This window comes from Daucus carota, chromosome 8, assembly GCF_001625215.2.
Source record: "Daucus carota subsp. sativus chromosome 8, DH1 v3.0, whole genome shotgun sequence".
In the NCBI taxonomy this organism is placed as follows: domain Eukaryota; kingdom Viridiplantae; phylum Streptophyta; class Magnoliopsida; order Apiales; family Apiaceae; genus Daucus; species Daucus carota.
The window spans coordinates 23,329,277-23,355,770 of record NC_030388.2 but is presented as its reverse complement, the minus strand read 5'-3'; the positions used below and the strand labels follow the sequence as shown (position 1 = coordinate 23,355,770).

Below are 26,494 nucleotides of genomic sequence, written 5' to 3'. Positions count from 1 at the left end.
TCCTTTTAATTGAAATATATTACCTTTTTTATATTTCTGACTAAAAAACTCAATCTTCTAATATACCACTGAGAAACATGGTAATTACTTTTTTATCTAAATTATATTATCTTTTTATAAATTTTCTAACTAAAAAATTAATCTTTTACAATTAATACAGACATGGGCGACATATTCATACGTAAAGATGTGTGCCAAAAGTCTAAATGTCAAATAATGAAAAATAGAGGGAGTATTATTATATTGGTCGGGCGGTACTTGGACCGAAGTACGGGCCTATCTATGTCTATAACCAATTATTCTTTTTAACTAAAATAAATTATCTTTTATATATTTTTTAGCTCAAAAAACTCAATCTTCTAAAATAATTTCGAGCAACATAGTAATCGCTTTTTTAATCAAAACGCACTCATTTTTAGATTTTCTAACTAAAAAACCGAGCTTTTACAATTTACACGGGCGCCATATATATAAAAATATAATATCATTATATATAATTATTGATAAATGACATGTGATATTATTCAGCCAAAATACATTAATAACATTGTTTTTAAATACTCTAATGATCTCAAATTAAAAAAAATATTACAAATTTATTATATGTTATATATATTATTACACTATTAAAGTCGAAAATAAAAAATTGTTGGTTACTTAGTTGAGTTTGGTGAATCGGTTGGTATTCGACCCACGGAGCTCTTGAATTTATAACATGTTATAGTATATTTTTTATTATCTATTAAACCAAACCATTAAATTTAGGATAGTATGAAGGGTTGGTATTTGATTTCATGCGTCTCTTTAAATTATAATATGTTTTATACCATATTATTAATTGTTAATAATGAAATATTAAAAGGTTGATTGGTTAGTTTATATCTGAGTTTATAGGCCTCCTTAAATTATAACATGTAAAAAAAATATTTTAACATTCTCATTAAAATATATATGTTCGACCTAATTTTTAATTAGCCATTTGACGAACTAAACTATGAAGAATTTTTCCAACTATTAAATAAAACATTTATTTAACTACATTATTCTATCATAATTTTATTTTTACAATAAAATTAGGTAAATTTAAAATATATACAATAAAATAACAAATATGTTAACCGCCCGTGCATTGCACGGGTTATAAGCTAGTATAATTTAAATTTTAACATCATTTTATTCATGCTTTTATATTAATGAATTTAAATTTTTATTAAATTATATTAACAAATTGACATATTCACTTTAAAATTGAGGTTTTGCAATATTTTTTTATATTTTCTATTATAAGTTACGCATCTATTAATAATTATTATATAATAGTAACATATATTAATGATAGTAAATTTACTTTTTTATTTTTTAACTAATTATAAATTATATTTAAAAGTATAATAGTGTAATTTTTATCTTGTAGTATATAAAACTGTTTAGAGATGTAAGATTATGAGAACTCTACGTGTAGCAGACTTTTAGTTATAAAGTGAATCACCAAACCAACATGACCAAACCAAAATTTTGTACGACTACAAAATATACCCATGTTGGCTAATTATTATAGTATAGTATATAATTTTAAATGTATCATATATAATTTAAATTTTAACATCATTTTATTCGTGTTTTTATATTAATGAATTTAAATTTTTATTAAATTATATTAACAAATTGGTTATATTCACTTTAAAATTGTGCTTTTGCAATATTTTTTTATATTTTCTATTATAAGTTACGCATCTATTAATAATTATTATATCATAGTAATATATATTAATGATAGTAAATTTACTTTTTTTATTTTTTTAACTAATTATAAATTATATTTAAAAGTATAATTGTGTAATTTTTATCTTGTAGTATATAAAACTGTTTAGAGATGTAAGACTATGAGAACTCTACGTGTAGCAGACTTTTAGTTATAAAGTGAATCACCAAACCAACATGACCAAACCAAAATTTTGTACGACTACAAAATATACCCATGTCGGCTGATTAGACTACAAAATATACCTATGTTGGCTTATTATAGTATAATATAGATTTATATATTTTTTATTTACTTTACCTAAGGCGTCGGCGTTCCACAAAGACGACGCTGGCACTTTAGGCGTCGGCATTCTGAAGCACGACGCAAAAGCTCCAGTCCAACTGCACTTCTATAGCGTCGGCGTTTCAATACCCGACGCTATAACTACCCTAAGGCGTCGGCATTCTGAAGCCCGACGCATAAAATGGTTTAAGGCGTCGGTTAACTGTGAAACCGACGCAGAAAGTCCAGAGAAATTGTCAATATGCGTCGGTTAAATTATCACCCGACGCATAAAGATGTCTAAGGCATCGCCTCCCTGTAAAACCGACGCCTAAAGTGCGACGCATAAAATCATTTCTGTACTAGTGATATTTGTGTACACTACATGAAATTTCCTAAATCCGTCACTATATGTAATTATATGTTTCGTCCGTAATTATATATTGTATATAGACATATATTAAAATAATGAGGGGCAAAAAGAGTGGAAATTTCTTCAATTTATTTATAGAAGTTAGATTCAAATTTTGAGAATTATATTAACAATTAACATTATTTACATGATGTTTAATGCATATTAAATAGCTAATATCGTGTCTAATCTATATATTTAGATATTCAAATGTTTTATTTGATGAAAGATATTCAAATATTATATTTTATTACTTGTTTTGTTTACATATTAGAATTAAAAACTTTATAAATATATATTTAAGTATATATATACATCGACATATTAAATCAAATAAGGTTTCAATTTATTTAGTGTCCGCAAGAAATGCTCTTTTTACAATAAAGACATAAATATGGTGTAGAAAAAATTCATTCGCATATAAAATTCTAAAATATCTATATATATGTTTAACTATAAGTGTATGATGATTAATTTTCAGTTTTTTACTCCCTCCATGAGTTAGTTGATTTTGGGCACGTAACTTAAGGTGCATTCACCGTTTAGTTTCGAAATTTATTTTTTTAATATTTCTTTTGTAAACGAAAATTTCATATTTAAATTTTTATTTGTAAAAATAAAATTTAAAAAATAAATAATGTAGTTATGCGGTCAATGGACTTTAAAGTGAGTGCCCGAAGTCAAGGAGCTCATCTAATTTGGGATGGAGGTAGTATGGTGTACCCATTAGCACACAATAAGCACAAACTTCTATGAGTTTGGGGCAGGTCATCCAATCATAAATAACATATTCCCTGCATTTACACCAAGTCCACCAATTAAAATCTACCAAACTCATCAAATTTAGTGTGAACGTGTGCTCATTGGCACACCGGAGACCCATTAATTTTTAGTATAAAATTGATGAAAGGACGCAAACTAATTGTGCAAGTCACAATCATGGCTGCAATTTCCAATTTGAAGGTTCTGTCATTCATCCATTTCCGAGCGAGAGTATAAATATAATTATTTTTAAGTATTAACAAATAAAATAAACTCAAATAGTCTATTATTTTTAAGCATAATATATGATCAACTATTTAACATATTTTTTTTATGATCAAGACAAAAAAAGGTGATACCCTCTTTTTAAAAAAATAAAATCTTTATAATCTACTTTTACAAAAATCAAGACTATTCTTGCATATATCATATCGAAATGTCGATTCTGTTGGTACTATTTCAGTCTCAACTCTTAAGATGCAGGTGGAAGAATAGTACATATGTATTATTTATTTCAATATTTGATTCGAACAGACTGCCGAAATTAAACTTTTCTCTTGGCTACATTGCAGATAAATTGTTTATTTTATTTAAAAGAAATAAATGCAGTTTGAATACCGGAAAGTGATGAGCAACTATATAGAAAACTTTGTACACAAAATGTCAACTAACATAGGAGTAAATGAAACAGCAAGAATATGCGGTAACTTTACAAAAAGAATCCAAGTAGGAGGGAAGGCGTTGGGAAGTTCCTTTGGCTATTGGCATGTTATTTTCGGTTACCCAAGTTTAACACCGAATTAACTAAAGAATACATATACTAAATTTTATTTATATAACTTATCGATTGGCATGGTTTTTTATTCGCAAAAGAGTATTACTTTCGTCCTTCTCAATTCTTAATATTGAAAGACGAGCATTTATCACTCATTTTAAGTCTCATATAAAACATAATTTAATAAATTATTTAAAAAAATTTCTTCTGATTAAAAATTTAATGTTTGAACTTTTAGACGGAACAATAAAACTTTTAAAATTTTTTGTAAATCTATACTTTATATGCACCTTATAATTCGTATCAAGCAGTTGAGATAAAGTGTTAAAAATGAGAGGGAAAAAATTAATATGAATCAATTAAAATAAATTAAACTTAAATTCAGCATCAACGTGTGTACATGAACACATCATAAGAGAACCGTTAATTAAAAAACTAAAACTTGATGTTTACTTGGAAGATGATAATGACCGTTTGACTTATCTGATTTATATAATTTACTTATACTTTAAAAAATATATAAATATAACTTTTTAAAAATATAAACTATTTCAAATAAAGAATATTAAAATTTTCTTGCTTGTTATTTATTGAAAAATAAAATATATTTGTAAACAAATTTCTCAAAATAAATCTTTATTTTCAAATCACTCTTTCTCTCGTAAAAGAGTAAGAAAAATATCATACAACAATAATATAAAATGTCACAAAAATCGTATAAATTGGAATGATTATCCAAATTATACGAAGGGGGTTTTTAAAAATTTACGAGTCAAACCGACATACTCCCTCTGTCCCATTTTAACTGATGTTTGACTTTCTGACACGTATATTGAGGTGTAAAAAAACAATATCTACACTTAATAAAAAAATTCAATTCTTATATTAAATAAAAGTTTAGATTCTAAACTTTTATTTGATATAAATTTTATAAGAAATAATTATATTTAGATGTGATTTTTTTAACATCTTAAAATACGTGTAAAAAAGTCAAAAGCATTTAAAATGGGACGGAGGTAGTAGTAAAATTAAGGAATATCACTGTATAATATGGTGAAGTCGACTCTAGATAAAAACAAACATGTACAGATCTCAATAATTTACCGTTATCATAAAAGTGAAACCAGATCCTTCCATCAAATCAAGTAATCAACTCAGCATCAACATTAGTAATTTTTTACCGCGTTACTGTACTATTGCATAGACCAATCAACAGTACTTTTTTACCTTTACGTCCATACACTCCTGTTACTAGTCTGTAACAATGTTTTTTCATTAATCATAGTCCTCCACAACTATTTGTCCAGTCCTCCCACAATTATTACCATAATATCTTCTGTTCCTCCATTATTTTTAAACATTTTCTCAACTCTTGAATACCAATCCGTCCAATCAAACAAATTTCGTTAGCTAAAAGTTCAAACCATTTATATAAAAATATTATATAAAATACTCGATAGAAAAATATGTATCAGTTCCGATCTAATTCCGACTCCGCGCTACAATAATATTATGACAGCATCTCCCCACTCCCACTGTTTATCTTTTGGATTTGTTATATCCCCTTTTGATTTTCTTACGTTTGCGCCGCACAACTTGCACACAGAGTCTCTCTCTCTCTCTCTCTCTCTAATCTCTCTCTGTTTCTTACAGCCATGGACGAGCGTACAACAAACCCAACCCACACCACCATGTCAGACACAATCTTCGAGTGCGTCATCCCTTACATAACCGATCCAAAGGACCGCGACTCCGTCTCTCTCGTCTGCTCTCGATGGTACCATCTCGACGCGCTCACAAGAAAGCACATCACAATCGCCTTCTGCTACACATGCACGCCCAAGCAGCTACTCCACAGATTCAGCCACATAGAGTCTGTGAAGCTCAAGGGGAAGCCACGTGCGGCTATGTTCAACTTGATTCCTGAGGACTGGGGAGGCTATGTTAGCTCCTGGGTGCTTGAGTTCTCCAGGAGCTTTGTTTGTCTCAAGTCTTTTCACTTTAGGCGCATGATTGTTAAGGATGAGGATCTGGTCTTGCTTGCGAAGGCGCGTGGCAGGACGCTCCAGGTCCTGAGACTTGATAAGTGCTCTGGCTTTTCTACGGATGGATTGTTGCATATCACTCGTTCTTGCAGGTTTATTTCTGATTTTATGCTTGTTTGTTTCTTTTGTTTTTATTAATTAGCGTTATATGCTTTGCAAATTAGTATCTGTTCTGATAAATAAATAATGAGCGAGAGACATTTGGGCAATTTATGTGTAGGCTTGTAATTTGAGGAGATGGTACCTGTTTTGAGTTTATATTAGTTAGTTTTGATGTTTAAAGTTAAATGAGAACTTTTATGATCTGAGATAATGTATATGATTACATGAATGGAAAGGAATAGATAAGGTGTTTGATGGGATGAGGAAATAGGTCGGTGGTTTTGGGGGAAAAGTGGTTTGCCAAAAGCCTAACAAGGGGGGATGTATCAGAACTTGGCACGGTTGTTACAAAGCAGGCTTAAAGTGTTTAATGTGAAAAGTTGTAGTGTTTAAAACATGTGTAGAATCGCCTCACCTAACGAAAACATAAGATGAGTTTCAGGCTCCAATGAGAGATAAATCTGGATAGTTGGAATTACCTTTGCTTATTGTCTGGGAAACCTTGGAAACCTCGGAATATCAGTTATTTAGTTTCATTGTTTGATACTCCTATATACTTGCAGAATCAACTCATTAAAATGAAAGATTAGGACATTTGGTACTCTTATGGTAATTTTTTTGGGGCCCACCGATCTTCAATCCTCGAAAGTCCTAATTATCTCCGGTTACCAGCTTGGTCATTTATGATATTCATTTCAGGAGATGTAGAGTGGTATAAATAGTTTTAACTGACAGTATTAGTAGACTGTGGTCCATGTTACTGGAATTAACAGTAAAGAGAACCAAGTATGCAAACTCTTATCTATGTGTTACTTAGACTGTGATTGTTGGAATGCTTTACTATGCTAAGTCAAGCTCTGAACTACTATAATTAAGCACAAACAAACTAGGATGTTTTTATGCACTACTTGAGAGTGCGTGATCATTTGGTTTCTAAGCTTTTTCGTAATATGGATGTCTGATGCGTATGTCTTTGATGCACTACCAACTTTTCAGAAACATACGAACTTTATATATGGAAGAGAGCACAATTGTAGAAAACAGTGGAGAATGGCTGCACGAGCTTGCATTGCACAACACAGTTCTTGAAACTCTTAATTTTTATATGACTGAGCTCTCTGAAGTCAGCTACCACGACCTTGAACTCATAGCCAAGAACTGTAAATCTTTAGTCTCTGTCAAAATTAGTGATTGTGAAGTTTTGGACCTTGTTGGCTTCTTCGGGGCAGTATCTGCACTGGAAGAATTTGGTGGAGGTTCCTTTAATGACCAGCCAGACAAGTATAAAAGTGTACCCGTTCCCCCAAAATTATGTATCTTGGGCCTAACATACTTGGGGAAGCATGAATTACCCCATGTATTTCCTTTTGCATCCCGAATAAAGAAAATAGATCTTCTCTATGCTCTGCTCGACACAGAGGACCATTGCCTATTGATTCAAAGGTGTCCCAACTTGGAAGTTCTCGAGGTAAACTCATAAATTCTATCATGTTCTCTGCATTGACACATATTTGTATATTGTTTCTTTGATATTTAGATAAGAGGCTATATATAGAACTTGTTTCCTTTTAGCCATCTTATTTTTACAAACAGATGCATATACATAATAAAAAGGTCAAGAAAAAGTGTGCTTTTCCTCCGTGTATTGACTTGTTTGAATCTTTGAACATGTTTAAGGTCATTAGGCTAATAGCTCAGATCCTGGTTTCTTACAGTTATATGTCTCTCTTTCGGTTCTGATTTCTCGGATACTTATCCATGAGATTGGACCTTGAATATGCCTACTAATTTCATGTAACAATATACCATATATAATACGGATAAAGATGATGTACAATTATACTTTATATAGTACTAGTCTTTATCTTTTTCATCATTGCCCTTCTTTTCTATCAAACAGACCAGAAACGTTATTGGTGATAGAGGATTGGGAGTTCTTGCAAATTCTTGCAAGAAACTAAGGAGGCTTAGGATTGAGCGAGGTGCAGATGAACAAGAAATGGAAGACGTGGAAGGCGTTGTGACACAGAGAGGATTAATATCTTTGGCAGAAGGATGTCTCGAGTTGGAGTACCTGGCTGTATATGTTACTGATATTACAAATGAATCTTTAGAGTGCATGGGCAGACATTTGAAAAAACTTTGTGATTTTCGATTGGTCTTGCTTGATCAACAAGAAAACGTAGCCGATTTACCACTTGACTTCGGAGTTCAAGCTCTATTAAGAGGTTGCCATGAGCTTAGAAGGTTTGCTTTATATCTTCGGCTTGGGGGATTGACAGATGCCGGTCTTGGTTTTATAGGCCAATACAGCCAAAATGTGAGATGGATGCTTCTAGGTTATGTAGGACAGTCTGATGCTGGGCTTCTGGCATTATCTAGAGGGTGCCCTAAGTTGCAAAAGCTAGAAATGAGGGGCTGTTCCTTCAGCGAAAGTGCAATTGCCAGTGCTGCATTGCAGCTAGCTTCGTTAAGGTACTTATGGGTGCAAGGATATAGAAGATCCCAAACAAGTAATGCTCTCTTAGCCATGGCTCGCCCTTTCTGGAATATTGAATTGATACCTACCAGACGCGACGTTCATGCTGGTGCCCTTGGAGAGCCTGTCGAAACTGAACAACCGGCACATATACTTGCTTATTATTCCTTAGCTGGACAAAGAACAGATTTTCCAGATTCAGTCATCCCTTTAAGTCCAGTTTCTTCAAATGCCTAATAGCTCTGCGTATATCCTTTCCACGAGTTAGCCTGCCTTTCACCGCTGGGCTTGTATCCTGTTTATAGGTTTGTGTATTTTCTGTTTGATGAGAGATTTTTTCCCCCTGTTTTCCCTCTTTAGTGTAATGGTTCGATCTCAGATTGATTTCGACATGTAAGTTTGATTGAATTGATTATTTTAAAAAGCGTTGTACAGTACTGCATGTGTTCGTCGGATGCAGATTTTTATCAGTTCTGTAAATGTTTTCTTTTACCCTAACAGTTAAAGTTGCCGAACAATCTGTCAAATTCTTGTCACTTCTTAACACCATCAAGCAAGCTAGATGACCATTGCTGCATTAACTTAGTAACATTTCCTAGTAGGATATGCTCGGTGCTTCGACCAAGCCTGCAGTAATTCTATCTGAGCCTCTGCCTGTGCTTATGTGCTCACACAAAAGATTGGTCATCAATTTTACTGTGCTGTTGTTGATATGTTTTTTTTCCCCCCATATTCCCAGCCCCCAGGTATAAGTGTAAGATGGATTTAAAAAGTGAATCTTTTATATCATATTTAACAAGTGACTTGCCAGCAGCATTTCTCGGATGCAGATGCCAGATATATGATTATATTCCGTATTTACAGCATATATTCGTGGCAATATGACAGAACACTCGCTGACAATGTGTTGGGATCAAACAGATTCATCCATGTCATTCCAGAAGCAGGTCTCTTTTTGGCTGATTAAGCAGATTGTTTTGCATATAGTAAAATGTAATGTATCATTGACTCTATGTTTATGCTTTTACAAAAACCTCAGTGTGCCAAAGTTGTGTCTTATCCTTGTTGGTATTGCACTAAACTTCGGATGATCGGATCTATCTGGAGCAACTGAAACGCTATATATCTAAGTAAAAGTTGTGTTCGGGTATAAATATTGAACAATTACCTTCAATTCTCGTAGCCCAACTTTTCTATTTTATCATTATTTATAGATACTTTGGAATAAAAGCAAGTATTTCTTACAAAATTCTTAAAAAAAGAGAATGCAACATTTGTTTATATCTTGAAAGGTGGGTTTCTGTCCAATTCTTCAATTCTATCCGATGGATGTGTCTCGACCTAGTCTCTCGTTTGTAAATGATAAATGGGTGCTACAGAAAAGTGTGTAATTGATGTGATTTGTCCGGCACCTACTAATCGTTTGTAGATGGTAAATAAGCGTTGGAAAAGTGGAATCCATTCCCTGACTACCGCATTTTCCATTCCCTTTTCCCAATCTACCCAACTCCATTCAATTTATCCCAAAGTACCCACCTTTTGCATCTTCCACAATAGTTAAATAATAAACGGGACCCCACTCATAACTTTTATAGTCAGATTATGAAAGTTATGTTTGTGTTAAATCTGACTATTAAATTTTATGAATTTAATCTTTAATAAAAATCAGATTATATTCACCGTTCTTATTGTCGGATACTGTCACTAGTATAGTGACATTGACAAGGGCAACAGACGGATCAAAGCTTGGCATCTATGCTGAGAAATGTAATCACAGCTTCTCGCTTTGCATAAACCTAGGCACCTCAACTAACTCCATACTGCTATATGCTTAACAGAACAAGAAGAAGTATACCATGCTCGGGGCTAGTGCCATCCGGATGAGTCGAGGTGCGCGCAAGCTGGTTCGGATACCCGATAAAAAAAAAAAGGTACAACTTTCGGAAATAAACAAAAATTGAGACATGTTACAGCCCTGCGGTTTCTTACCTGAGCCAGATAGCATTACTTACACACTTAATCAGATAGGTATACTTAATCAGTAAGCCTCAGTTGCGCATTATTCACAAAATTCTTAATCCTCAGGTGCAAGTGTCAACAATTTCATTGCAGAAAATTTTCCCGAGGATCAGGGAAATTACTATATTCACATTCACAGCATTTCACCACTTCACTTCAATCGGCAATCTTAACACTCAGCCCCATTGCTTCAAATCTGTTCAAATGAACAGTAAAAAGCAATACTATACTGGAAAGGAAAATGCTGATCGAGGATCTATGTGAAGCAAAGAAAATAGACCTAAGATGAAGTCTTCTTTAAAACACAGAAAAGAGGCTGCAGTTATTCTACTTTAAGCAGAATAAAGTTTTCTCTTGTTCAATTAATGTACCTTGAAATTTAAGTCGATGATAAAGCTCCGACCTCTCGTATCATGTTAAGTACTAGTTGTCGTAAAAATCAGAATATTCGGACCTAAGCAACGGGAAAACAAATTATTCTACTTCTCAAATAATATTCTTGGTCATGATTACGATTTGAATTTATTGCATTATGATATTGTCGAGTTAATTTTGATGCCATGAATTGAGAGGCTTGGTTTGGATGCTAAAGTCAAATGTTAAACCTTGTACAATTAATTTTCCGTCCACTTCATGCATAAATATAAATTTCTTGACTGTACTCTTGGACTCTTATTCTAATTTGCATCACTAAACAAAGATTACAGGAGAAATGATGGCAAGGACGAGCATATTTTAAGTTGGATTATTGTGGTGAACAAGTGCATAATAAGATGCTTAATGTTTAAATAAATGAGTGGAAAGCAGAGTCAGACTCAACACCAGAGGTAATGGTGATGACTGGTGAGTCAACTAGCCTTATAAGCAAAAGCGAGTCGTCCCCATTACTTTGAATATTTATCATGCATGGCGAGTTAGTCGGCTGATATGCTCACTATCCCATTTGGCCATGTCACTACTTAACTGGCAGGTAATGTGCTGTGTCATTAGCACCTTTAAAGTGCACTCCACTACCATGGATTCGATTCTTCTCAACCAACTTGTAAATCTCGGGTGCCTGAGTTCCGATATCATGTTAAGTGACCAGTTCTCCTGAAATCTCGAGATGTCAGGAAGAGGGCTTACTGACACGGGTATGTTGACAAGCCATACTATCAGATATTACCATTTCATAAATACTGACTTAGTAAACTATGTTTTTATAGCATTCATTGAACAAACTAACCACAACATATCGAAATTCGGATCCCTAGCTCCCATCGGGCTTTCACCAAATTTGATGTCTGGGTGCTTGGAACTGAAATCCTGAATTCAGAGGGTTGATATCAGCACCATGACCACCATACTCATACTTAAATGGCATGAATGCATTAGTATGCATCGAATTAAACATCATCGACGATCCATAATCTGTGTTGTTCCGGTCTAGAGTATATCTTGGCATGCTAATGGACTTCTCTGGCTGTGGAACGACTGTGGATTTGTTGTCTGCAGAAAGTTTGTGTTTTTCGGATTGAGTGGCATTTGTCAAATGGACAGTTGTGATGTCGTGGATGCTAGGCCTCTTCTTCTCTTTTCCTTCTGAAAGCTGTCTTAAGTAGTACTTTTGAGCATGGCTTGCTACTTGAGTTGATGTCTTGGTGATCACAAAATTTCGCGAGATGTTCCTCCAGTCTCCTTTGCCATGCTTTCGAAGTCCCATCAGAAACTGCCTATAGGTTACCATCAAACAAACACTAGTACAATTAGAATAAAGATGAAGAGTGTGTATATTTCTAAAATTATTATGAAACAGTAGTCTCTGATAATCTGAAATAAAGTTGTCATATACTGATTTTAGGCTTTATAGTACCAATTTTAATCTTTTTCCTATGCAATATAAGATTCTTTAATCTAGGAGGGGTAAATAAAGATTAGAATTCATGATCTCGGCACTAGACTATCAACGAATCCTCAGAACTATGACAGACTATAGCAGTACCTAATAACATAAGCTAATAATTTGATCAACTTCAAACAACACTTATACGGAGATTCACCTGTGTTCTTCTTCTGTCCAAGGCACACCTTTCTTTTTCTCATGATCAGAAGATCTACAAGCCAAAGGACGCTTTCCAAATTCATTGAGCTCCAGATTTTTGGCCGTGGAAGAGTCGTTTTGCAGGTTTTCTTCAATTAGAAACAGACCAGCTTCAATATCACTAATATCATCCTCCAGTTTTTTGTACTGCTCAATCACATCTAAGACTGATTTCCCGGGAATCATGGATGCCACCATTAACCATCGATCAGGGGTCTCTGTATCGATAAATGCAAGACAACTCTCAAACATCTTGTTGTCTTCTGTTGTCCACTTTGCTCTTTGAAACCCTTGCTTCAACCAGCTTGAAGTGAAAGTATGAGAAGAAGGATTCAAAGTCTCCATATCAGCAAAGTTCAAGCAGCCTGTTTAAAACTTTCAAGATTTAGTATGATTTTCAGGGAACAGATTTAAATATGATGATGTCTATAAACACCAAGAGGGCCTCAAAAACAACTACACAATGGAATCAAAATAGTCTTTAGTACTGCATAAGTTGGAAATTTTGACAAAATAATTGGAAGAAAAAAACAACCGTTTTAGAATCTTGAAAAATTAGCAAAAGGTCTTACTAGAAAAACAATGCAAAAATTCCTCCAACCATGTAATTACAAAATCTGAACTAACTATGCTGCAGAACTTGTTTTATCTGACCAAAAAACAATTTCAACACTTCAAACTATATCACAAGAATACGAGAAGATCTAACCAGATTGAGAGAAGGGATATATTTGAAAGAATCAGGAGAAGCAAGTTAATGATCGTGCTTCGAAAAAGATATTGGGAGATAGAATATCAGAAAATCAAGAAGCTGCTGGTGCATAGTTTTGTACTCTGGTCATGGATGAAGCCAGATTACTAGAGATTTAGAAAAATAGGGGGAGGCATTAAATATTCGGAAGGTGGCTGATTTCGATTGGGACTTATGGTTTTTGCAGCACAAGCATATTTACTTGCCTTTTCACTTATTATAGGGTGGTGAAGGAAGAAGGGTTGGCTCCAATGTGTAATCTAAGGAAATCAAAATACTTTTTTGTCAGCAAATAAAAGTTTAGCTTGCTATTGGACAATCTTTTGGCAATAGAACTTTTGAAAAGTAAACAATACACAAAGAAAAGTAAGGCAATTATGAAACTGTTCACTTCTTGTTAGATTTTTTTCTGTCGGCATCCTTTTTTTTAAGGTAAATTTTGAACATTTCTTACTGGATTCAGAACAGCAGGGTCTTCTCTTACTCAAGAACAGAACTGCAGAATTAAATCCAACTCCGAGGCTATCAATTGTAACGGATCCTCAGTTGCCGAGTTCTGTCATCAGACTACCAATGAGTCCTCCATAGTCTATTACTGAAAATGGTGAAAGCTGTGCTTAAAAATATCACATTCCTTTATTACTGGAGATTAATCTATGCATGAGGATAGGAGGACATATAATTGAAATACACGTGGAGCGGAGTGTGAGATGGAGATTCTGCATTAGCTCGAAAGCCAACTTGTTGTAGTGCAGATGAATATATAACTCAACATGGCTTCAATAAAGGATTCAAATTGTTGCGAAAAAGAAAGGTATTTTCAGAATAGCATCCCAGTGCATAATGAATCAGCTAACATGGCCTTTCAGAGAAAGCAAGAAATGAGTGAGGAGTTGATAAGGTCGCACATTCTGTAGACATGTTTCATCTTTTGGCTTTCATTTGATAAAATACTTGAGCTTCTCTGCGAGAGGTTTGCGCGCCTATTGGAGCTAAGCCCCAATCATCAGTTTTAAAGTATCTGCTAAACTTTATCAAAGCTGCCTGAAATGCATTTCTTATATGATGCTTATCTTTCTTGATTCCCATAAAGAATGGCAGGCATTACTGTAGATTTTACAACAGATAAACTAATTATATCAGTCATGTGCACGAGGGAAAGGCTTGGGTTCAAGATCGAGCTTGAGTCGAATCAAGCATGTAAAAATTTGTGGAAACTTTGCTCGTCAAAAATCAAATCCGCTCCAACTCAGGATTGAAGCTCGAATTGACTGTACTAAATACACTGACATAAGCTAGAATAAGATAGTTTGGACTTGAGCACAATAACAAATGAAAGCTCTTCCAGTTCCAGGTCTGCGCAAAATGTGTTAAAATCAATTGAACCATCAGTTCACAACCTTCCAGTAAAGCAAGTGTCCCAACATTCTTCATTTTTGCCCTGCCTTAACAACATCTCAGGTCATCTTCTTGGTATAGCCACCAACCTTCTATTCACAACAACCAGCAACACCTTAGGTTATATCTCCTGCAGCAGTACACTTACCATGACCTGTGCAAGTTGACTCGACTCGTTTCTTAGAAACCCAATTTTGTGCATGAAACATTTTCCTTCATAGAGTAGCTTGGTACCGAACAGTTCTTGAAAAGGCACTTCAATATCCAACTTAAGACTTCCGATAAAATCTGCATGAAATTTTGTAATAGAAATAATCCAGAAATCAAAACAAGCAATTAGTACTTAGCAGTTAGCATGTGCTCATGAGCACACACTAGACAAACCGTTTGTTATATAGCTTATGAAAACGAAATTCCCAGTTCATAGATGAACTTCCTCAAAAGTTATATGATGGCCTCACAGAATTAAAAATTTGGTTGAATAAACCTATTCACCCCAAGTCCCTTGTTCAGCCCTTGTTAAGATAGTTTGTCGTGATCACCAGACGTATTGGTAATACTTCAATTATGCGCCCTCTAAAAATCTATGATTGACTATGAGCAAGTCCAAGCAAGATAAAACCAGTGTAATGACTGACAATGACTGCTACAAACAAAACAAGCACACAAGTCCAAATGGAGTCATTTCACACTTTTGGGATTGTGTTATCCCATATAAAACATGACAAACAAGTTTCCTCAATGAACAAATATTTCGATTTAATGATAAAAAGGTCTCCAGAGGAAAAGACACTCGAAGAACGCATGTTGCAAGTACACATGGCTGTGGAAGAAAGGTTAGTGGAGTGCGAAGCTTCAAGCTTCAGGAACAGAGGCTACAGGGCGCTTAATTGACGCAGACTTGAGCAGATGGTTGTAGCTGCCTTTCTCCTTGAACAGCTGGGAAAAATGATGTTTACAATACAGAATGCCTTCAAGGGCTGCATAAGTTGACGGAGTGATGGAGCATCCACCATGAGAGCACTTGAAGCATGTCTTATGATAAGATTGGTTTTCTACAGTTACCTGACATTATATTCACAAACAGAAACAAGTACATAAGACATATTACCGGCCCACCTGCACATGAGTAATTATCCAAGTAGTAGTTCACCAGACAGGTAGACAGCTATGTCAGGCTTGAAGCGGATATCATGATAACTCACCTAACTATGGCAGCACTTGGACAGTCATTTATGTTTCTACAATATGCCCTTTTTTCCTTTTTCTGTTTCCTAGTGGCTTATAAAATTTCTTACCTTTAAGTACCGTGTGCATTATCAACATCTGGAATCTTCTGTATACCTTGTGATAATAAGTAGATCCTGATATACAAGGGACTAGAGAAAAGTAGATAACGAGTATAATGGTCTATATGTCAAATTACTGCTTCAGATCTTACAGCAACTCAAACAATACCACGAGAGCAAGTGAAAGGTCATGCACAATAATATTGGTTTCTACATGCATTATCTATCCCAGCGAAGGGCTGCAAGCCTGCAACTACATTAAACAAGAACATTCGAAAGTGAAAGACGGAGTTCTATAAAGCTCTTTGCTGTATTCTGAGCATTGTTTCTTGTAAGCACAGTTCAATCACTAAAAGTAACTCGGCCAAAACAATTGGCGCATGCTGCTTGTAATTGCTATGAACTGATCATATTATGAGAGAGTGTGTGATGAATGTGAGGAGGCCAGGCTTATAGCTCAAAGAATCTAGGTTGCTCCAGCTTTTATGTAGTTATTGTTGAGAAGAATGTATTTCAATAACACCTATGGCCTAAAATTATGTCTACTGCAAGTACTTGATTAAACACTACCTAACTAGGAAACTTGAGCATTACATTATGGACCTTGCAGACTAGTATAACTGGTTTCCCTTTTTTTATAAAAGTATAGCTGAATACCTTCTCTAGTGGATATGCTGTTTTACCACAAGTTGCACATTTTTCTTGTGTACCCGAAAACATTCCGGCAGCTTTGCTAGGTGACCTTGTCTGAAAATCCATAGAGTAAAGGTGACATAAGCTTGGGTAAATCAAGAAGTTCAGTACAGACATATAGTCTTTCTGCAGATATAAGTAACGGCAGATGAAAATTTACCAGCTCTGGAGTTAACTTATCCGCTGATTTTGCAGCTGAAAGAAAACATAATGAATTAGATCTTGATAATTTATTTCAGATATGCAATTATAGTATTTACTGTATGGATGAAGAAAGCCTACGTGACTGAAAGTTTTTGTTGTAATTCCCTGACTCCTTGAAGAGTTGTTCAAAGTGAGGCTTACAGTACAGAACACCTTCCATTGACGAGTAGTTGCCCAGCTGCAGAATAGTAACAAAAACAACAATTCATATCTTTTCATAGGCATCATAGTCACAATATTTCTGTTTATCAAGTAAGTTAGAAAATGAAACAGGAAGAGAGTAGCTTTTTGTATCTTCGTAAAGGAATCAACTGGAGTTCTTTCTATATTACTGAAACCAGAGAAAGCCCTGCATCGCCGCATCATAAAACTACTGAAGATTCAGGTACTAAAAAATTAAAAAAAATTAGTACCACACGAGGCAGAACTTATGGTGGCTATCATACAACTGCCATTGTTCTTGTCACTGATCTAGAACATCTGCCAAATAACCTCTATCTTTGTTTTTTTTCTGAAATAACCTCTATCTTTGTTAAAAGCCTTTCATCAAATATAAACCTATCACCAATGGAAGCTTACCACATCACCAGACAATTACAACAGAACCAATATTACCAGCATTCAGAAACAATTCTTCTTAATTTATTTCCGTTTAAGATAGTAATACACACTTTAATAGAGAGAAATGGTCTTACATGTTGAACTATCCAGCTAATTAGTACTTTAATCTATTTACAGAAAGCAGAATCCAGGATTGCATAATTCATTTTTTTCAAGTGAGTGTTAATTCAACTTTTCTATTCTATATCAAAGCATTTCCAAATGGCAAGTACACACATTTGGCTGATCTATGTCAATATCCACAGTGTATCCCACATATTTGTAAGAAATGCATGCTTAAACATAAGTTCCATTCTAAAAATCACCCGAAAAGAGATCATTCAAACACAAAAACACTAAAACCGAAAAATGAAACAAATCAAGAACAGACTAATTAGGAGTAAAAATAATGACCTTAAGGGTGCCTTTGCAGTGAGTGCACCTAAAGCAAGATTTGTGAAAATCAACTCCATCAGCAGACAAAAGCTCCATTGGATAAACAGTTTTCTCACAGACCTTGCACTTCTGTTGGGTTCCAGTAAAAGACATCTCTTTCCTTAGATCTGATCTTTCCCTTCTTGTACCTCAAAATCAAAGCCAACACACAACAATCTTAAGCTTCTACAACAACAAACACTAACTAATAAAAATCATGTAATGCAAACACAAAAGGTCTAGTCTTTACTAATCACACTAAAACCTCAATAAATGAATATCCCTTAATCTTCCAGATTTTTCATTTACGAGATTAAAAATACACTATCTACGAGATTAAAAATACACTACTATCTAAGTTATGTTGGGACGGAAAAAATTATTCTATCAGACGAGATTATTCATTTATCGAGATTCTTGCTGAATTGTTTTTGGATAAGTACCATGTATGAGTATGATCAATGAGTATATAGTTAAAACAAGTAATTTTACACAAAGCCCATGTGCAAGAAAGTGTAAATATGAATCTTGATCGCATAGAGTGAAGCAAAAAGCTAGATAGAGTTAAGGGGTTGAAGAATTGAGCTCACAAGTGTTGATGAAGCTTGAAAATCCAGGAATGAGGCTTTGCAAATTGGTGTATATAGAAATATGTATGTGGGGAATGCAGAGAATATGAAAAAGATAGTCTTTTTCGCGGAGAGCCGTTCAGAGATATGTAGCCTGTAGGATGGAATGAAAGGAGTGACATTTTTATAAAGAAATGGAAAGGAAAGAATAAAGCGAAAAGTGTGTTTTGATTAATTTGAGCCGATAATTGTTCTTGAAAATTGAAAATTGTTTTCAGCAAAAAAATAATAATTCAGTAGGAAGTTCAAACTCGTAACTAGTTCGCAAAAGTTATCATATGCTAAAATTATATTACGACCGTCCCATTCAATTGTATGCTTTATTTTTGATACGTTTTTAATTTTTTTTTTAAAACATTGTTTTATAATATATTTTTTAAATTAATTTTGAAAATAAAAGTTTGATGTTTGAATTATTATTTAGAAAAATAAATTGTAAAAATATTATGAAACTATATTTATAAGAGTCTCAAATACGTACAAACAGTGAATGTATACAATTCATCGGGACGGAGAGAGCATAATTTTTACTATATCATAAATTTTATAATTGTTCATATTTAATATGATGCATTATTTTAATTTTAATAAATTATTTTATATACTTTGATAAAGAAAAACTTATAAGAATTAATCGGATTTCAAAAATCGAATCGCTCGACAACATTGCAGGTGATTAATTGGGGATTTTTAGAACATTGCATATGATATGTAATAATTAATTTCTTACATATTTTTTCTAAATATTCGTATCAAATCATATATATTTTTGAAAATAATAAATTAATTAATTTAAAGCTAATTTTACCATTAATTTTGTTTGAATGATTAGTCTCAAAACTTTAGCAATTTTTATTTCTCTTACTAATTTTCGTGTTCACTCTATGAAATAAATGAGTTAGACAGAGAAATAAAAGTTGCGTATAATGAACACGTGTTCGCAGGTATACAGCACAATGAATCGAATGTAAATATAGATATAAATATATAATAATAAATTTGTATTTAAATGTCATTAATCTTCATAAATTGGTCCTATTAAAAGGAGGTGGGTCTGTCATTTAAGTTTGTCCGACGGCCACTTAAAAGTGACTAAATCCAACTGGGCTTACCATACATAGGTTAGGCAACCTTGGATGTAACGTAATTTTATCGATTAAAATTACTTTAACAAATATAATTGCATTCGTCAATCTTTACTAACTTAAAATGTTATCCTTCAAATATGTTTTTATTAAAAAATTATTTTTTTTTTATAGTTTTAAGATATGAATCTATTGTTATAGGTACAAATTCGTTATTACATATCATTATAGTTGATGAAATTTTGTATAATCATTTAAATTCTAGCCATAAATTTTAGAAACTACGCGCCCTTAAAATTATTATAAAATGCCCAGCATTACAAGTTTTTAATTTTGAATTTGGCTTGTGTGGTCATACTCATGTATCCATACTAAACGCTAAATTTGATGCACAAAATCTCTATATTTATTGTAATTTTTTGAAACTCAACTCTATTCTCATTTTCAATGCACACATTAGATAAGATAAAATTATATACTCACTCCGTCCCAAAATACATGTCACTTTGATTTTTTGCACGTAATTTGATGTGCAAATAAAGCATACTTCTATACATTATTTTTCAAATTTTCTTTTTTTGAATAAAAGTATAACATCCATATTTTTATTCTGAAAAAGAAAATTTGAAAAATAATGTATAGAAGTATGTTTTATTTGCACATCAAATTATGTGCAAAAAAGTCAAAGTGACATGTATTGTGGGATGGAGGGAGTATAACCAACCTTTTTCTTAGTATGCGTGTTTTTTTAAAAAGGATTTATAAATTGAGAGGCGGTAAGAGTAAGTAATAGCCAATCAGAATGAGTTAAATACATAAAATTTGACGCTAAATTTGATGTATTTAGCTTATTTTGGTTGGTGGACCAATTGGATATGCTGCGGGGTTAAGTAGTAGCCAATCAAAACGAGTCAAATACATAAAATTTGGTACTTAACATGTGTTTATGGACGCACCATAGAAGAAACGTTTTTAATTTAATAAAATGTTATAAATTTGTGTTCCAATGATTTCTATATTCCCTATCGTACTCTTAACTTATTATTATTATTATTATTATTATTATTATTATTATTATTATTATTATTATTATTATTATTATTATTATTATTATTATATAATATTTCCTTCCATTTTATTCACTCATCTCTTATTTTATTCGTTCTTTTTTCTATTCTCTCTCCAATTTTTTTTCTTCAAATAATAACAATATATAAAAAATATAAAACTTAGTGTTGGACAATATTTAATATATTTTTTTTTTTTTGGAAAATGATCTAGGGAGATACTCTGACGCAATAGAAGGGGTGGAAAATTGCTAGACTCACAAACGTGCGGTAGATGCACGATAGAATGCGAAAAGAAGGTAGGCATGCACTTTAACTTTAGTCATGTTTCAAATTATAAAACTCTCAAGTGCAATTAAAAACAGTGATTTGCACGTCTCATGAGTTGTGACGCAGATTGTGCCCGACCTCATGCTCTCCTAATGGCTAATGCAAATCTATGTATCAAGCCAATTTGATTTGCATCTTGGATCTTCACTAGAAGCTCATGCCTTACAATTTAGTATATGTTCTTATATTTTTCGGATGAGCCAGAGTCGAACCCGGTCTCCGAAAACAACAGAGGATAAACCCACCACTTGGGCTATCCAACCACAAAACGGAAAAATGTTGAGTATTTAGTTAATGTAATTGACATAAAAGAATTCAGATATTTTTCCACATTATAAATCTCTTTCTAAACAAATCTTAAAGAACAACAAAAAGAATACATGTTCCTCTTTACTTCGGTGCTGGTATAAGGCTTTCGTCATTCTCATCCCCTTCATTCCCGTTAGAAGGAATTTTCTTTTTATCCGAGGTGCAGTATACAAATATTAAAGCGATGTCTCATTTGCTACGCTTCTTGGCTTCGCTGTAGAGGATCACCCCAAAAACTGTAAGTGCGTAACCAAGCATTCCTATGACTGATACGGGATTTTTGAAAATCAATATGGAGACAACCACAGCGACTGCTCCTTTAGCATTTCCCAAGACCTGGAAGAACAAAAAGATTATGTTACCGGATAGCGGATAAAAGACTCCCTTAACGAAGCCACTTTGTATTCGAGTCAGGGTCTCTGCAGAAACAACCTCTCTGCTATTATTTCAAGTACAAGTAGCTTGGCGGTATCATAGTTACATTGTCACTACTTCTAATTAAGCTTTTCATGCATAACCACTTTAGTTCCTTCCATTACCCTGATAATGATTCTTAAATTTTATTTTATTTTTAAAAAGAATGAGAAAATAAAAGCAAGATAATGTACCTGGAGAGTCAGAGCACTGGTGTGCTTCGTGACCATAAAATTGGCCAAATTTACAAAATAGGCAAGCGCGGAGTTGAATAGCAGGTACCAAACAATCCTGAAATCAACTTGAGATAGAGCTAATGTGATGCCGACCACATTTCCTTCCATATAAATTGTTACAGGAAGTAGTAGCACGACAGCTACAGGAGCCATGTATAGGAGGAGATTCATGGAATTCAACTTCTCCCTTGAATGAAATATACATAAAAAGGTTCAATAGATATCCAGACATAGGAAAATGTTTTTGGTCCTTGGCTTTACCATATGCATTTTTGAAGATAGTGAAAAGGAGAAAGAAATTACCCTTCTGAAGAAAGCAAAACTCCTTGAAGCACTGTTTTGAGTGCTCTAGCAGCCGTAGCTCCAACACACATTATAAATCCAAAGAGATGGAAACTAGGCTCCCCCTGAGGTAACAAAGTGAACATGAAACAGAATGAGAAACGTCGTAGAGGATTCTTGAATTTTATAATAAAAGAAAAAAGTTTTCATCTTTTTCATACCCCGCTAGCAATGATGACTCCAGTGACCACTGGAATAAGAGTGGCATAAACGAGCAGAGCCTCCGTGTTCATGGTGATCAAATACGCAAACACAGCAGTAAAAAATGGCGTGGTAGCCCCAATAGCCTGATTGAACGACACTGGCAAATACTTAAGCGAAATATTTCCACTCACCACAGAGGCACAGAAGACAAAACTGAGCACACAAATCTTAAAGAACTGATTCTGTGATCGGATCATTTGCATAGGAACCAGCTCCATCCACACCACAGCCACGTAGCTCAACAAAGAACAAGCTATCATGTGACACATAGTTAAAAAAATCGGGTACTTGAATCCATAGTTGCTTAACAGATATTTGTTCAGCAATAAGACCCCAATGTTTGATGAGTACCATGCTAATACGAGTCCGACTGTATAGAATCGGCTCTCTGTTATTGCTGACATAGTTTGAAGTTGAACTCGAAGAAAATGCAGGCACTATTGATGTTGTAACAAGATATTATGTAATAAAACTCAGTGGAAGATCTGAAATTGGAATGTAGGGCGTGTAGACCATTCTAATATACGCAAAGTGATCACAGACTTGTAGCTTAATCAAATTCTACTCTCTTTTTTCGATGGGATAATGCAATCACTCAGACAGTTCTCAGATTTGGACTTTGATTCTTAGATATACATGTGATTAAGATCACATTTTGCAGCAATATATATAATTAAATCGCAAGGGAAGCGTGCTTTAGCTTGAAAGTTGTTTGAATGTGGCTTGAGCTTGAAGGAATTGAATCAAAATAAGCAGCAAGCTTGATACATTGTATATTTATGGTATAGCATCCGGAAGATTGAAAATTTAAATAATTAACCTCGTGGTCTACTGAGGCTAATATATCTCTGTACATGAGTTATATGAATGAATTTTGCGGATTTTGAGTGTCCATGGTAGTCAAATGTACAAGTTTGGCAAAAAAAATTCCAAATTTGTTTTAAAGTTCGTTTCAAATGACATTATTTGAGTTTCATTTCAAATTCTGGTAATATTCAAGTGATACAGATTCCAACAAAATTCTGCATCCTGATTATTTTGTTTATGTATACATGTCATTTGATTGAATACATTATTTCAAATAAAATGCATGTTTCCAAAGAGGTCATTAAGAGGTTTAGTGTGGATATACTTGTACAGATCAGGGGCAAGTTCTCACATAGAGCATGTAGATATCAAGTCAACTTAATTTGCAGGGTCTTAACTAGTGATTAAAAGCTCATGTTGTGTGGTAAGCTCAAATGCAAACCCTTAACCATGAAAGTCCAGAAGACCTTGAATCTTAATTAGATTAAACTTGATCTGAATATAAAGCTACAGTATCTAGGAATTCACTTGTCCTTGGATTAACTGCAGCATAATACAAATATGTTTTGCCATTACTATCCAGTGCAGAGATTCAATGTGACTTAGTAACAAACAATGAATATTATGATTTATGATGAATTGATGATAAATTATGCTTAATAAATTCGTCTGACATTCATTCCCTGAGTCCCTCGTATTCTGGGTCAAGCGCAAGTGTGACAACTTTACACCTTGCTCAGAAAAAAATCTTTCTAAATAAATGACAACGGAAAAAAAAAAAAAAAAAAAAAGAGATGTTCATCTTTACTTCTGTGGTGGTAGAGCTGTAGAACAGTACATACAGCATCTCATTCAGGATTCTGACCCCCTACATTCCGGTTAAAAGAAGTTTTTTTCATAAGGTGCAGTGTACAAATGTTAAAGCGATGTCTCATTTGCTACGCTTCTTGGCTTCACTGTAGAGGATAACCCCAAGAACTGTAAGTGCGTGACCAAACATTCCTACTACTGATAAAGGATTTTTGAAAATAAAAATGGAGACAACCACAGCAACTGCTCCTTTAGCATTTCCTAAGACCTGGAAGAACAAACGATTCTGTTACTGGATAGTGAATAATAAGGCTAACTTAATGAAGCCACATTCTAACTCAATTAAGCTACACTTTCTCTGATATTATACAATCAGTTGGTTAACTTTGAGAAAATGAAAGGAAGATAGGATACCTGGACAGTGAGAGCGCTGGTGTGCTTCGTAACTAAAAAGTTTGCCAAATTCACAAAATATGCAAGCACGGAGTTGAATAGCAGGTACCACACGATCCTGAAATCTACTCTGGAGAGAGCTAATGTGATTTCTACCACATTTCCTTCCATATAAAGTGTTACAGGAAGTAGTAGCACAACAGCTACCGGAGCCATGTATAGGAGGAGATTCATAGAATTCATCTTCTCCCTTGAATTATATATAGAGATAAAAAAGATTCAACAGAAATCCAAACAAATGAAGTAGAATTTGGTACTTGGCTAGTTGGCATGACCATATGTTATTCAGGGATAGTAAAACGAATATGAAAGAAATTTTACCCTTCTGAAGAAAGCAAAACTCCTTGAAGCACTGTTTTGAGTGCTCTAGCTGCCGTAGCTCCAACACACATTATAAATCCAAAGAGATGGAAACTTGGCTCCTCCTGAGGTATCAGTGAACATCAAACAGAATGAGAAACGAAACAGAATATATAACACATGAAACAAGTTTTCATCTTTTTCGTACCCCGCTAGCAATTACGACTCCAATGACTACTGGAACAAGAGTAGCATACACGAGCAAAGTCTCTGTGTTCATGGTGATCAAATACGCAAACACAGCAGTAAAAAATGGCGTGGTAGCTCCAATAGCCCGATTCAACGACACTGGCAGATACTTGAGCGAAATGTTTCCACTCATAACAGAGGCACAGAAGACAAAACTGAGTACACAAATCTTAAAGAACTGATTCTGTGATCGGAGCATTTGCATAGGAACCAGCTCCATCCGCACAACAGCAACATAGCTCAGCAATGAACAAGCTGTCATGTGACACATAGTTAAAAAAATCGGGTACTTGAATCCATAGTCGCTTAACAGATATTTGTTCAACAATAAAATCCCAATGTTTGATGAGTACCAGGCTGATATGAGTCCTACTGTATAGAATCGGTTCCCCGTTATTGCCAACATCGAGTTTGATTCAGTTCAAATAAGGAGATTGAACTTGAAGACGATGCAAAGAACTATTGATGCTGTAGAATATACATTACTATGTAATAGAACTCAATGTGTGTGTTCTTCCAAGACGAAAAGATCTGAATTTGGAATGGAGGGTGTGTTGACCATTCTGATATACGCAAAGTGATCATAAGACTTTTAGTTGAATTATATTATGTAATCACAGACTTTGATTCTTAGATATTCCACATTTCTGAGGGAATTCCTGTATAAAAGGTGACTGACATGTGATTTAAGAACGCATTTTACAGAAAAATATAGAACTCAATTACAAGCAAAGCGTGCTTTAGCCTGAAAATGGGGCTCGTAGAGAGTCTTAAGCAATTGAATCAACACGGCAAAACAGTCAGCATACATTAACTATTGATCATATGAGCAACCACAAAACAGAAAAACTAAATCATTAGACTTGAAAAACGGTTGTTATTATGTTCGAATGCATCAACACAAACTAAAAGAGTGTGTGTTCTCGAACTGAATCTCAAGGTCTTGGGGAAAAAGTATTACTAGAATCAAAACAACGATCATACAGGATTTTAGGTAAAAATGAAATACCAATCCAGACCTGATGAGCGACTCAACAAACTTCTAATTTTTACGGAAAAAAACCTCTTAATCAACTTACAGAAATAGGAAGTATAAACAATCTACTACAAAAAACAATCTGTAGCAACTTCTGCAAGGCAGACACGAAGCAAACCAAAACCACTATTACCATATCTCTTAGGCTAATTC

The 26,494-nt window shown here is 34.0% G+C and overlaps 5 protein-coding genes across 7 annotated transcripts; 1 reads left to right on the top strand and 4 right to left on the bottom strand.

Annotated features, from left to right (window-relative positions):
• Window positions 1-5,517: 5,517 nt before the first annotated feature.
• Window positions 5,518-9,099, top strand: LOC108200034 (coronatine-insensitive protein 1). The gene is made up of 3 exons (XM_017368093.2): window positions 5,518-6,112; window positions 7,119-7,590; window positions 8,023-9,099. The coding sequence occupies exons 1-3, from the start codon at window positions 5,631-5,633 to the stop codon at window positions 8,836-8,838; spliced, it is 1,770 nt and encodes a 589-aa protein (XP_017223582.1). The 5' UTR covers window positions 5,518-5,630; the 3' UTR covers window positions 8,839-9,099.
• Window positions 9,100-11,336: 2,237 nt separating this feature from the next.
• On the bottom strand, window positions 11,337-13,704 carry LOC108199511 (transcription factor DIVARICATA). 2 transcript variants are annotated; one of them, XM_017367344.2, is made up of 3 exons: window positions 13,410-13,704; window positions 12,660-13,065; window positions 11,337-12,332 (listed from the first exon to the last, which is right to left on the bottom strand). In XM_017367344.2, exons 2-3 carry the CDS (start codon window positions 13,043-13,045, stop codon window positions 11,888-11,890), a joined length of 831 nt encoding a protein of 276 aa, XP_017222833.1. In that variant the 5' UTR covers window positions 13,046-13,065; window positions 13,410-13,704; the 3' UTR covers window positions 11,337-11,887. The 2 variants fall into 2 exon arrangements, with proteins under 2 accessions (XP_017222833.1, XP_017222834.1); XM_017367345.2 differs by having other exon boundaries at window positions 11,762-12,332; window positions 13,273-13,704.
• Window positions 13,705-15,452: 1,748 nt separating this feature from the next.
• On the bottom strand, window positions 15,453-18,817 carry LOC108199512 (LIM domain-containing protein WLIM2b). Of its 2 annotated transcripts, none has more exons than XM_017367346.2 (6): window positions 18,661-18,817; window positions 18,050-18,212; window positions 17,114-17,213; window positions 16,992-17,026; window positions 16,796-16,885; window positions 15,453-15,914 (listed from the first exon to the last, which is right to left on the bottom strand). In XM_017367346.2, exons 2-6 carry the CDS (start codon window positions 18,182-18,184, stop codon window positions 15,705-15,707), a joined length of 570 nt encoding a protein of 189 aa, XP_017222835.2. In that variant the 5' UTR covers window positions 18,185-18,212; window positions 18,661-18,817; the 3' UTR covers window positions 15,453-15,704. The 2 variants fall into 2 exon arrangements, with proteins under 2 accessions (XP_017222835.2, XP_017222838.1); XM_017367349.2 differs by having other exon boundaries at window positions 18,050-18,219; window positions 18,661-18,799.
• A 2,659-nt stretch (window positions 18,818-21,476) lies between these two features.
• LOC108199039 (probable sugar phosphate/phosphate translocator At5g05820) lies at window positions 21,477-23,152 on the bottom strand. The gene is made up of 4 exons (XM_017366799.2): window positions 22,644-23,152; window positions 22,444-22,547; window positions 22,099-22,327; window positions 21,477-21,826 (listed from the first exon to the last, which is right to left on the bottom strand). Exons 1-4 carry the CDS (start codon window positions 23,088-23,090, stop codon window positions 21,680-21,682), a joined length of 927 nt encoding a protein of 308 aa, XP_017222288.1. The 5' UTR covers window positions 23,091-23,152; the 3' UTR covers window positions 21,477-21,679.
• Window positions 23,153-24,099: 947 nt separating this feature from the next.
• LOC108199849 (probable sugar phosphate/phosphate translocator At3g11320) lies at window positions 24,100-26,413 on the bottom strand. Its single transcript, XM_017367848.2, has 4 exons — window positions 25,265-26,413; window positions 25,078-25,181; window positions 24,718-24,946; window positions 24,100-24,571 (listed from the first exon to the last, which is right to left on the bottom strand). The coding sequence occupies exons 1-4, from the start codon at window positions 25,709-25,711 to the stop codon at window positions 24,425-24,427; spliced, it is 927 nt and encodes a 308-aa protein (XP_017223337.1). The 5' UTR covers window positions 25,712-26,413; the 3' UTR covers window positions 24,100-24,424.
• Window positions 26,414-26,494: the final 81 nt, after the last annotated feature.